The sequence below is a fragment of the Mchenga conophoros genome, linkage group LG19 (genome assembly GCF_057382185.1).
Source record: "Mchenga conophoros isolate Kocher_MC1m ecotype Shallow Benthic linkage group LG19, M_conophoros_male_GT1.1, whole genome shotgun sequence".
In the NCBI taxonomy this organism is placed as follows: domain Eukaryota; kingdom Metazoa; phylum Chordata; class Actinopteri; order Cichliformes; family Cichlidae; genus Mchenga; species Mchenga conophoros.
Window position 1 is genome coordinate 17,729,235 of NC_140544.1, and position 11,951 is coordinate 17,741,185.

The window sequence follows — 11,951 nt, forward strand, 5'->3', positions numbered from 1 at the left end:
AACATGAGCTGCATTTTACTGCGCTGACTGTTTCTGTGATTAATTCCTGTGCTATTAGCCGTATATTAAAGTGGTTTATAAAAAGTCCATAGTTTAGGTCAAAGCCTCAGTCAACAGCAGCATGAACCCAGCTGTCCTACAAAAATGGAGAATGTTTAGTGCAGCTCTCTGTTTAATAGAAACAAATCTTGCTTCCTGTGTTCTTGCGGTTCTTTATTTGTCTTGTGAATTTTAAACATTTACCAGATTACTTGTGGATATTATTCTTCATCTACACATAGGTCAGATGCTGGAAAGCTGGGCTGCAAGTATGGTGCTCAAATCTCACCTCACTTTGGTATTTATGTGGCATATCACATTCAACCTCCCGGCCACAAAAATCACCAAATATTTATTGAGGCTTGTAGCTTGAAACCAGCCTTTAAAGTCGACAGCACGTCTACTGACGGTGGTGTGGGGGGGAAACCCTGTGTGGTTTGGAAGAGTTTTTGGTGTTGAGCTCACAATCTTGTCCTGGATGGAGAATAGAAGCACTGAAGTCTGCACCCCACCTTTACTTGACAAATATCCTGGATTTTTGTTGTTGTTTTTTTGGTCTGTTTTGGGACTTGAACTGGCTTTTGTGACCAAAAAGTTTTGATTCTTTTTTATTTCTCTGATCATTGCTGGGACAGGTAAAAAAGTAAATCTGTTGTACATTAAACCTTTTGAAACCAGAGTCATATTGGGTATATGGTGTCTCCTCCCTCCCACTGATACCCTGCAGATCCTGAAGAAATAAGAGATATTTGTCCCTTGGCCAGTATTCAGTCTTTTACTGTAAACACAGTTCACACAGTCACTATTGAACATTTTCTATCTCAAACTTTGGCTGCATTTATGGTAGGTGTGGTATGGTATTTACCGGTAGTTGTTTAGGTTATTTGTCTAATCCTGGTCAAAATCATTGAATCAGATTGTCTGATTCAGGCACAGACTGTACATAAAAGTTAGATGTAGCAGTGGTGCTGTCACCTATTGTGTTGTTTTGGAGCTTTTTACCTGTTGCTTTCTTGTTTTTTGATTGTTTTTGTTTTTTGTGTTTGAGCCAGAAGTGACCATGTTTGAATGGGACACTGGTTAGCTTGGATGGCTACATGCAGTTCAGTTTAATTCAATTCCATTCAATTCTATTTATATAGCGCCAGATCACAACAACAGTCACCTCAAGGTGTTTTATGTAGTAAGGTAAGACCCTATAATAATACAGAGAAAACAGTCAAAACCCAAATAATCATATGACACCCAATGAGCAAGAGCTTTGGCGACAAAGGGAAGGAAAAACTCCCTTTTAATGGAAGACGCCTCCGGCAGAACCAGGCTCAGGGAGGGACGGCCATCTGCCGTGACCGGGTGAGCGGAGGAAGGCAGGAGACAAAGACATGGATCTATAGACAGTAACTTTACCAACTAAAACTGGAGCATACTTAACATATTTCTTGGATTGTCTGTAAATGAGCCATATTTTTGTCCGACAGCTGCATTAAAAGTATTCAGAAAGGTGTCAAAAACACTGGCTGCGTTAGAATCTACGTCCCTAATAATACAAACTTTATTCCTTAAAAGAATTTAAACAAGTAAGTTTTTTTTTTTTTAAAGTTTGTTCTAGGCTGCAAAGATGGTTAGTTCAGCTTTAAAGTTTGATTTGTACCATAGGAGTCAATACAGTACTCACTTTTGTAGCCCACCTCAAGTGGACATTAGAAGTACTGCAGTTTTTGTAGTTTATTTTTCAAACCCATTTTAAAGAGATCGTTGCTTGGGTGCAGTCCATGAGCCTTTAAGAGAGATGTGTGACGAGTTTACACAGAAGATATTTGGAAAATTTATGGCTAAATAAAAGGGTGGGGCCATGCAGGGGCTTCGGGCGAATATAACAGATCTGTTAAAGAATACTTTGGCCATGACCATGTACGGATCAGAGTGAACACAAAAGCCAACCAAAAAAAAAAAAAGTGCTTTTTATGTTGCCTTCACGTGCTCCCTGCCCCTTTTTTGTACCCTGTCATCATAGCGTGGTCATGGCATAAATATTTTTTAATCCTTTTATGTTATTATGAAAGGGGTTGTGGGTCATGTTTGAGAGAGCTGTGTCTGTTAGTGAAGTTTCAGGCTGCCCACCTCACCACAACGCGAAGCCACAGGGCGTCTCAGTACAACTACATTTTCAGCTATCCACACACAACCCAGCTTCATACTCCATAGGCATTTGGAAAAACACTGTCATCATGGGCACACTGTGTCAGGGCTGCTCATTTGTAATGTTTCACATCATCCATTCATGTCTCTGCTGTCTACTGAAACCCTCAGAAAAGTGGTCCTGGAAGACGAGCTGGTTACACGGGCACTTTGCAAACAGATTTAAAGTATTCCACAGGAGAAAGCCGAGCAAGAGCTCTAATCCAACCATTTTGTGGCGTCATGTGAGGTGTTACAGAAACCCACCCCCCTCCTCCCCCCCACATACTTCATCTGGATTTCCCATTTTCTGATTTCCACTTGAGATAGGGTTGTATTATACAAAGAGCTGCAGCACAGCAGCGTCTATAAGTGAATGACACCTGTGGGACTTTAATGGAAACACCACAGAAGATACTGCCATTCAACACTGCTTTTATCTCGTAGCCTGGCTCTGATCTAAACATGAAATAAACATGAAATTGTATCCTGTGTTCGTCTTATGGCAAAAGCATCCCTGGACATTTTTTGTCCCTTTACTTACAACTGTCTTCTACTACCAAAGCGGTTTATTAGCAATTTCTCCAACAATGTAATTAAACACTTCAGTTCAGCAACAGTAAATGACTTGCCCATATGTAAAGACTGCACTATAGCCACGAGAATCAACATTCACCCGAATGCCTCCTTCTTGTTGCTTCTTTGCTTACTGAAGACTTCATTTAGAGGACTATGGAAGTTTATAAATCAGCACCATCTTGACTATTGTTCTGTTTTGATTTATTTCCTTCAGTACTGTATAGTAGATAATCATAATAAACTTGGGAAATTTTTCAACTTATGAGGTCATTGTATATAGAAGTAATCCCTGTGAGGCCTCATACTCCTCCAAACACTGTTTCACAGTTTTTTTTTCTATTCTTGGCTCGATATGATGATGATGATGATGATGATGATGATCATATAGATATTAGGCAGAGGATGAACTGAGGGGCTGTACTCACGCACTTTATAAGATAAATAAGGTAAATATGAATTATTCTGAATTGTAAGTCATGCAAAGCCAGTCTAGTAGAGTTCAAGAGTAAAAATAAGAAGTTAGAAATGTGCAGAAAAGGTTAATCATCTGGAAATAAATCATAGGTTCAAATGTCTAAGAAGAATAGAGTTTGACAGGCCAACTCCAGAGGGAGCTTTAGGATTTGCGTGAGATTGTTGATTACAGTTGAATTACAAAAACGAAGTGTGAGATTTGAAAGAACTGTTATGGATAGAAGTTTAGCTGGTGCCACTCTCAATCCTAGGTAAATTGGGAGAGAGCTTTCGGAATGTCTTACCAAATCAAACATGCCGATCATCAAGAGTAATGTTTGAAATAATGTTTTTTCTTCTGGGTTATAATGAGGACTCCCTGTATTAGGCAGCACATGGGTTTTAACCGTTTTGCATTGCAGGGGTTTTAAGTAGGTGAATGACAATCCAAAATGTTTCTTCATAAACAATGTCATGCATTTACTTGCTTGACTTTTATGAAATCATGTGGAACCAGGCGACTTTTTTTAAGTTATGAAGCCCAGTGGCCTTGGAGATTGATGTGCTTTGAGTCTCTTGATGGAAATTAAAAAGTTTTGTTGTCGTTCTCCTTCTCTCAGCTGAACTGAAGAAGCAGCTGGATGTGCGGAGGAGACAGAGAGCCGCTTATGGTAAAAATTATTTATAACTTCTGCCCACACCAACATCTAAACAACAAACATGTGAAGCAATTAAAATTCACCACATTTCTGCACATTTCTTGCCTTTGCATTGGGATTGCAGCTTGAGGAAGTATCAGGTCTTTTTATTATCATCTTTTTGATATTGAACTCTTCTCAAAACAGGATGATAAACGCTGAGCACATTGTGGCCCCTTTTCAACTGTTACTGGTGGCCACTTCAAAGCTTTTGCAGCAAGCCTCAGTGAATGAAAGCTTACTGGCCAAAGACTGGGCGGCTCAGGCTCTAAGACGCCTTCATTTGCTCCATTCTGACTGTTTTGATCAGTGAGATAAAACCTTTGATGGGGAAACCTGGTTCTAAAGCATGCAAACACATCCCACCCAAAGGCTTTTCTTGTTATTTGGAGATCCGCATCAGAGAGCTCTTCACAGCAGCCTGGTTTCCATTATCCGAGGCCAAAAGTTTAAATGCTTTCTTTGAAGCCAATGGACTCATGACACACACAAATTCTCAGCTTCTAATCTTGCACTTGTCATTTTATATAAAACATGACCATGTTTCTTTTTTGTTTTTAACTCCTTTGTCCTCTCTGCAACCTATCAATTCTACACCACAGGTGTCATGGAAAGTCACACAGGGTCTGAGGAGGAGTTTGACCCAGCTGAAGAAAACCTCTGCAAGCACATTGAGGAAGAAAAAAAAGGGTGAATTTGTAGTGCTTTTTAATGAATTACTATGGCAGACCCTGCTTGCATTGACTGGATACAGCAGATCCTTCGTAACGTGGATAAAAGTTGAATTCAGTACCGTTAATTTCTCCTGTCAGTTACAAGAGCATCGTTGGCCGTCTAAAAGCGCTGAGGACCGAGATTGAGCATCTGCAGCTGTTGTTGGAGAGGTCAAAGGTCAAGCTCCAGAAGGACTTCCATAAGTGGTGGAGCCAGGAAGCTTCCAGTCTGCAGGTGGCTGAGCTTACCTTCCTCTACCTATCCATGTGACAACACCACATAAAGCATCTGGGAGCCTGATGTAAAGTCCAGGGAAGAGTGTTAAAGACGTGTTTGACATTAGCCTTGTCTCTGGCTTTTTGTCTTTCTGTTTATGGATGTCTTCTTTCGTTTGTTTTCTGAATGCAGGGCTCTGTGGTCGTGTAAGTTGATATGCATCTGTCTTTGACTTGTGGGGCCTTTATGGCACCAGTGTGACCCTTGCAGCCTCTGTTCAACATCATGCTCAGTCGGTCCTGGGGGGAAGATATGTAGGAGGCAAATACACACAAAGACATTTTCATGGAACTCTTTGTGACCCAAACAAGAGCCTGGAAAGCAGCTTAGAGGAACAGCAACAGATGATGGACAGTCCCAGCAGATAGCATTAACAGGAACAAAATGTCACACAGTGGAGGCAGCCAGCTAAACATAGTGGAGAACAGTTGCCATAACGCTATAAATATTGCATAAATCTTAGTAGCTAAAGATTTAGCTATTGAAATTGTTGGCTAACAGTCTTTAACAGACATGTGAAGAATAAAGTTTCCATACAGCTATGTACTGCTTCCATAGGAATTCAGAGGCTAAATAGCTGATAATCCAATTCACTAATTAATTATCAGGATGTGTGAGCAGGTTTATAAAAGCAGGAGCCTTGGCATTTTGCCGTCTGGAGCATTCAGATGTGTGTCGGGACAATGCCACAGTGTTCGCAGAAGTGGACATCCCAGGAAATTCACCCCAGGTCCGGAGCACTCAGCGCTCAGCAAAACTGTAAAAACACCCAAGAGCTACATCTCAGTCAAATGTGAGACCATCTGTCTCACAGCTAAAGCTTGGTTCAAACTGGGTCACAGAACAGGACAACGATCCCAAGCACAGCAGCAAATCTGCAACAGAACGGCTGAAAAAGAAAAAGCATCGCGGTGTTGCGATGGTCCAGTCAAAGTCACAGTGAAAAAGTTCACAGTATAGATACTAGAAAAAATTCAAATATAGTTCATTCAGTTGTACCTTTAATCAACTTTTGAGCTTTTACCGTATGATGTGTAAGTACTTTACCAGTATCTACATGGCTATATCTGTCTGTGGGTAATAAGAGATAAGTCTTGTGCAAAAGTTTAAAGAGAGAAAAGCTGATAAAATTTCATGTCTAAAACCAAGTTAGACTTGTCTCTCCACTTGCACGCTTTCCTCAGCCTTGATGGCTGTCATGTGGTTGGTTTCGGAAACCAACTGCATAGAAGATGTTAGGCACCAACATGTGATGAGCAGACGTCGCTGGCTGCCGCTCTTTGGTTTTGATCTTATGAATGGAGAAGAATATCTCATTCACATCTGAGAAAAGTTTGGAAATGTGTCACTGAGTGACGAATGGGAAGCAGAGGAAATCCAACAGACGGGCCTTACACATGCAGTTTGAGTCCACAAAGCAGGACGTCCTTTTTCGTGCCTGTATATATTCATCAGCTTTGTTCACACGTTTATTGTTCTGCACACATGTGATCGCTTAAACTTTGTGTTATGACAAAGCCAGAAGACACAAAATACCTAAGGTTGTCTGGTCCTTTTAAAGAGAACTATGGCCACATTGCATTTAACTGTTACCAGGCTGGCATGATGTTGTTTGTAGAGAAGTGGTACAGAAATATTTCAGTAAATTAACTTTTCATTATTTGTAACCAGGAGTCTGAGTCAGAGGCTGCAGCCCAAAGTCACACTGGGACACTGAACAGGACCATACAGCCATCTACACCTCGAGCTCCGGGATTTGGGTGAGATTGCTTTTTGCCCAGCCTTGCAAAAGATGTAATAAAGGTCTGACCAGTTGGCTGGTATGCACTCTTAATATTAACTGTGTATTAAATAGACATTTTTAGCTTCTATTCAGCTCATACACGTATAAAAACTAGCGAAGTTATAATGAGAACCACTCTCTTTTTACTGATTTATTAATAATATTATAGTTTCCTTTTCATTTCCGTGCCTGAACACTTGATTTTTAGCCAGCAACCTGCAGCTTGTTTCTATAAAACCTTTTTTTACTTTAATAAATAGCAAACAATTGCTGGAACAATGTTAAATCAATAAAACAATGTTTTTATGTGAAAGATACAAACAATACTAAAAGACCTAAACTTCATCACAAATGTTGAAAATGATTAAAGAAATTATTAACCACCATTTTTTATAAGGAATATAGTACAAGAACTAGAAAAATGGAGCTGAGAATATGGCAGCTTTAGTTTTAACTCAGTGAACTTTGCAGAAACTCCATTAACAAAATGTTGCTACAAACTATTTTTGTGTTGTAGCGCCCTCTGGTGGTTGGCTCATGTACATGCATACATTTCCTACAGATGATATAATGTTCTGTGGTATTTTGTTGTCAGTCTTCATGAAATACTCTTCTAATTTTAATTAGGGCTCCTGCTCTCAGCAGTACTGTGAGAGACTCGCCAGCAGGCCGACACCTGAATCCAGATCCTTCTATCTCTGCTCAGGAGCTCAGGTCAGCTACGCTTCACTGATCCTCTCATTTATTTGCTCTGGGTACTGATGGGTTATACTGCATGTAGCCATACGATATGTAACACTATATATATACACATACACTGATTCTTTGAATTTCAGAAGTTTTACCCTTGAAAGCAAACCTCCAGGACCAGCTGTGCCAGCGTGGCAGAATAACCCTGTGAACAGGAAGGTGACAGACTTCACCCCTTCTTCTGAGTGGAAGTATGTGAATCAGTGGCCTGGAACAAAGGTTGACAAATATTACAATCAAAAGAGGAGTTTTAAACTATTTCTGGCCAAAATAATCCTTTGGAACAACATATTTAGGCCCTACAGTGTCAGTGACACAGCCTTGTTAAGTATAACTTTGTATACATGTTACTAAAAAATATTTTTTCTTTTGTCACATGTAGCTACGTGGGGTTTTTTATGATCATTATCGTGTGCCCTTTAACTTTGAATCTTTATTATTAACTTCAATCTTTATTATGTTTTTAGTTTTGATGACATCGTTGAACTAATACTTACAAATAAAATGCTTACATTTCTTAAATCTCACAGGAGATCCTGTGAGATTTAATACAGATTAATGAACATAATTATGGGGGTGCATGTATTTTATTGTTTCACTTGTAAAGAATAAAGTGACAGAGCTTTATTTCCAGTATATTCTCAGAGTTCTGCCATTTAACATGTTCAGAGGAACTATTGACTTCACTCATATCTCTTTAGAAATAAGAGACATCACAGTCCTTGTATTGTCTATTGTTTATTTTTTACATTTTTAAAACAAACTGAAAGTTCTTTGGATTTATTGTCGACATTTTGAAGCACTTAAATCTGTATATAGACGTGTAGATTTTATAGATTTGCAGTGTTTTTGTTTTTTTTCAGTCATGAGCACGGCTATGATTTTTTATATCTTTGTGAAGTAATGTCTACAAACTGTGCTAACAAATCAAACAGGCCTCACTGCTGCCTGAGCTACCTTTTTACGATCACAGTTAAACACTCGTGCTTTTGTTCCACCAGCAGAGACTGCATTGTTACCTGTTTCTTATAAACCTCTGGATTACGAATAGTCAAGAATAACAGGACTGCTGGGTTGTTAAAGCAATGAATGATGATGGCTGCCTGTCACAGTAACTATTCATACATTTCAGGACCCTCACCTCTGCCACAGTCTCATCCTCTATTCCGCTGACTGGAGACCAGCAAACTGATGCTGACATCCTGGCTTTTATCAGGGCTAGGCAGAATCTCGTCAGCAGGGCAGGTGACACACACAGATACACACATGCAAAAAACGCACCTTAAGCACAGTATGCATTATGCATTCAACACCGCCCTCTGCTGGCCTGACAATAAAGTTTAGCTTCTTTCAGGACTTTTCGTAGCTTTCTTTATCCTCGTTTTCTGTCCACTGAGGGAATAAAGAGACTTGTTGCTTCCACTTCTCTGTCACAGTGTTGCATTATGGTCACAGACAGCATACATATATGGTGGACACTCCTTTCACAAAGCCCTGAGGTTTATTACAAACCTTACTTACCAGCTTACATTCACTACAACTTAGGGAGCTAGTCTTACTGAGCGAATTTGAGGTTGAATTAATTCAATAATTGCTTGAACATTAATATTGAATACAGTATTTTTGCTGTATGGATTCATGTGTGTTACTTGAATGCTATCTCTCTTGGTCACGACACTGTTGCAAAAAGATTTTTAATCTCAGGAGTTATCAGGAAAATAACTGCTGACTTTCTTCTTGCTTGTTTTCTTGCTTTATTAGTTTATTAAACTGTTTTTCTTCGTCTTTTCTTCCATCATTATAGCTTTCGCCACTAAATGTTTACTAAGTTCTTTCCTCAACTTTATTTGGGCACTACCAGTGTCAATTTTTACTCTATATTTATGTATACGTCTTCCCAAAACACCTTCCAAGACACTAGTGCGTTCTGGGAAGTGTAGTAACACTAGCAAAGGCATTTGAACATCGCCACACAATAGCTTATTCTAACTTTTTCTTTGTTTTCTGAATTTCAGGCAAACATCAGCAGTGATGTGTTTCAAGTATGACCTCCACGTGTCACGGCGAGTGAGATGAGCCGTGTGGAAAATAAAGGAGGATCCAAACGCAGGCACTTGGTAAAGGTGTGATGGTGGTTTATTAAACACAAAATAAAAATGGACAAAAGGCGAACCGAACAAAGACTAAACTATACTGGGAACAAACTGAGTACAGAACACGAACATGAACATGAACGAGAGCGAGCAGAAACCGATTGACAGCAGGGAAACACACAGATGAAGCAGGGTGGATACACAGACGAACCAGCAACTACAAACACAGAAGACACGACTTAAATACACTCAAAGAATCACAGGGAGATTACACACAGGTGGGAGACACAGCTCGGAGTCATTAACGAGACGAGAGGTAAAACTGAACACACTCACATGAGACGCAGACCTTCACAATAAAACAGGAACAAGAAACCATCACACTAAGACGCAGACTCGACATTGAGAGACAGACAGAAAATGACACATGGAACTAGACATATACTAAGCAGACACAACCGAAGAACAAATCCTAAACACAAACAGAAACATGAAACTCTAATAATAAACATCATAATCATCATCATTAACACAACAAGAGAACAAGAAAACAATCCCTGATGCAAAATTAAACCAAAATATAATAAACTCAAAATACTGGGTGGAAACTGACCCAGAACCGTGACACCACGTCTACCAGTTGAAATAATTACTCATGACCCGGTACATGGGTACTAGGCTTCTCCAAGAAATACAACACACACACGCGCACACACACGCGCACACATTATGCCTGCTGTCAAATGTGCACACTCAGTTACTGGCTTCTTCCTGGTAATGACGTGATATAATGGTCATGAGTGGAAATCACAGCCTGCTCCGACTGTTTGACAAATTTTGTCTCAAGATATCAGAAGAAGGAGCGGCCAGTCGGAAGCCGGCTCCTCCAGTTTGTGGAAGTAATGAATCATAACTATGTAAATGATGCAGAAACAAATAACTTTCATATTTCCATCTAATTTTACTTTATTCAAAAGGGGTGTAAAAGTGTATAATATCAGGACATTTCCTATTTAAAATGTACAAAAAAAATGAAGCAGAATTGTGCGATGCTATGACACACACTACTGCTGTTCTTACTTCTGAGTTTCTTGTTTTGTGTATTAGTTTTAAACTCTCCACTCTGCCTGCCTTGTGATTTAAAATCCACAGATCATAGCTGTTGATGCACAAAGCTCATTTTCTTTTGCCATTTATATTAGTAATAAATCTTTTTTCATGAGTGCTTCCTTATTTCTCTTTGATAATATGTAATAGGTGTAACAGTGGCTTTTTTTCACTTTGGAATTTAACTGGAAAAGTGGAAAACCACTGTCAACTATAGTTCTAACAGCTGTACTGAAAAAATTAGAGTATCTCTTAGGTCTCCCTGAAATTTGAAGATGATCTGTATGAGATCATAAGCAAAAACAGTTTTTGTGCAGCAGATTTAAAATTACATCAGGCATTCACTCGGACCCTCAGATAGTCTCTCAGTCTTGTTCTCTAAAACTTAAAGACTTATGAGAGCCCGATTCTCCTGCAGAGATGTTTGCTGCTGTTGCGTCATTTCCTGGCGACACTCTCGTTGGACAGCATTGAACGAGATCTACCTGTTCTGGACCATGATAACAGTATTCTGGCTGATTGGAGCTGGAGCGGACCTGGCTTATCGAAGAACAAAAAAAGCGGTTACAGCTGTTCAAAACCCCACAAGGTTGGCCAACACGATTGACCATGGTCAAGCCGTGAGTACTCAGACTGTGTTTACTGAACGCAATATTGATAAGATCTTGGAGAAGCTCACGGCTCTGCATCGGGAATTGAGAGACCTGATGACCAGTGATGGACATTTAGACTAAATGCGAAATTGGAATGCAGTTGTTAATTTGAACCCAAATAACCATCTCCTTCATGCAGCTACTCAAGACTGTCAAGGCCAAGACTGCCCAAAACAACAAATTTCCCTGATAACAGGACTGTGTTTTGACTATCTGCTCCTATACTTCAAGGTCACCTGCATCACCTGGAGGACTGTTGACTTTTGCTTAACCGGGTGAAAGGACACTCTTTCAAGTTGAACACTGGTTACACACACACACACACACACACACACACACACTCAAATCTCTCATGTACACAGACACACACTCACCCCCCTCCCCCCTCCAAATGCCTCCGAACCTTTACTCCCATCCAAATTAGGCAGGCAGATCTGTCCAGCACTGGAAGACTGGCAGCAGGACTGGGCTGCTGTCTACATGGGTTGACTCCTGAGCCCCTCCTTCCCTTTGCACCTAAAGCCACCTGTGTCTGTATTCACCTGTCACTAAGGAAGCCACACCTCTAATTAATGTAAACTTTAGGCCTTAACATGTTAACAGGCTGTAAACATATCTATTTCTGCTA

The 11,951-nt window shown here is 40.0% G+C and overlaps 1 protein-coding gene across 3 annotated transcripts in view; it reads left to right on the plus strand.

Moving 5' to 3' along the window:
* Positions 1 to 11,212, plus strand: part of kif6 (kinesin family member 6) — a 76,416-nt gene extending 65,204 nt beyond the window's left edge. Inside the window, exons 16-24 of one of the 3 annotated variants that reach the window (XR_014889913.1) lie at positions 3,870 to 3,920; positions 4,550 to 4,637; positions 4,760 to 4,895; positions 6,609 to 6,697; positions 7,348 to 7,434; positions 7,557 to 7,661; positions 8,603 to 8,715; positions 9,486 to 9,593; positions 11,089 to 11,212. Coding sequence is in view for 1 of the 3 variants with exons in the window: in XM_085256982.1 (XP_085113108.1) it covers positions 3,870 to 3,920; positions 4,550 to 4,637; positions 4,760 to 4,895; positions 6,609 to 6,697; positions 7,348 to 7,434; positions 7,557 to 7,661; positions 8,603 to 8,715; positions 9,486 to 9,502 (686 nt within the window). In the remaining 2 variants the exon portion in view is untranslated. Of the gene's footprint in view, positions 1 to 3,869; positions 3,921 to 4,549; positions 4,638 to 4,759; positions 4,896 to 6,608; positions 6,698 to 7,347; positions 7,435 to 7,556; positions 7,662 to 8,602; positions 8,716 to 9,485; positions 10,786 to 11,088 lie in introns of those variants that run through there. The other 2 variants (XR_014889914.1, XM_085256982.1) reach the window with 2 other exon arrangements.
* The last annotated feature ends 739 nt before the right edge of the window (positions 11,213 to 11,951 follow it).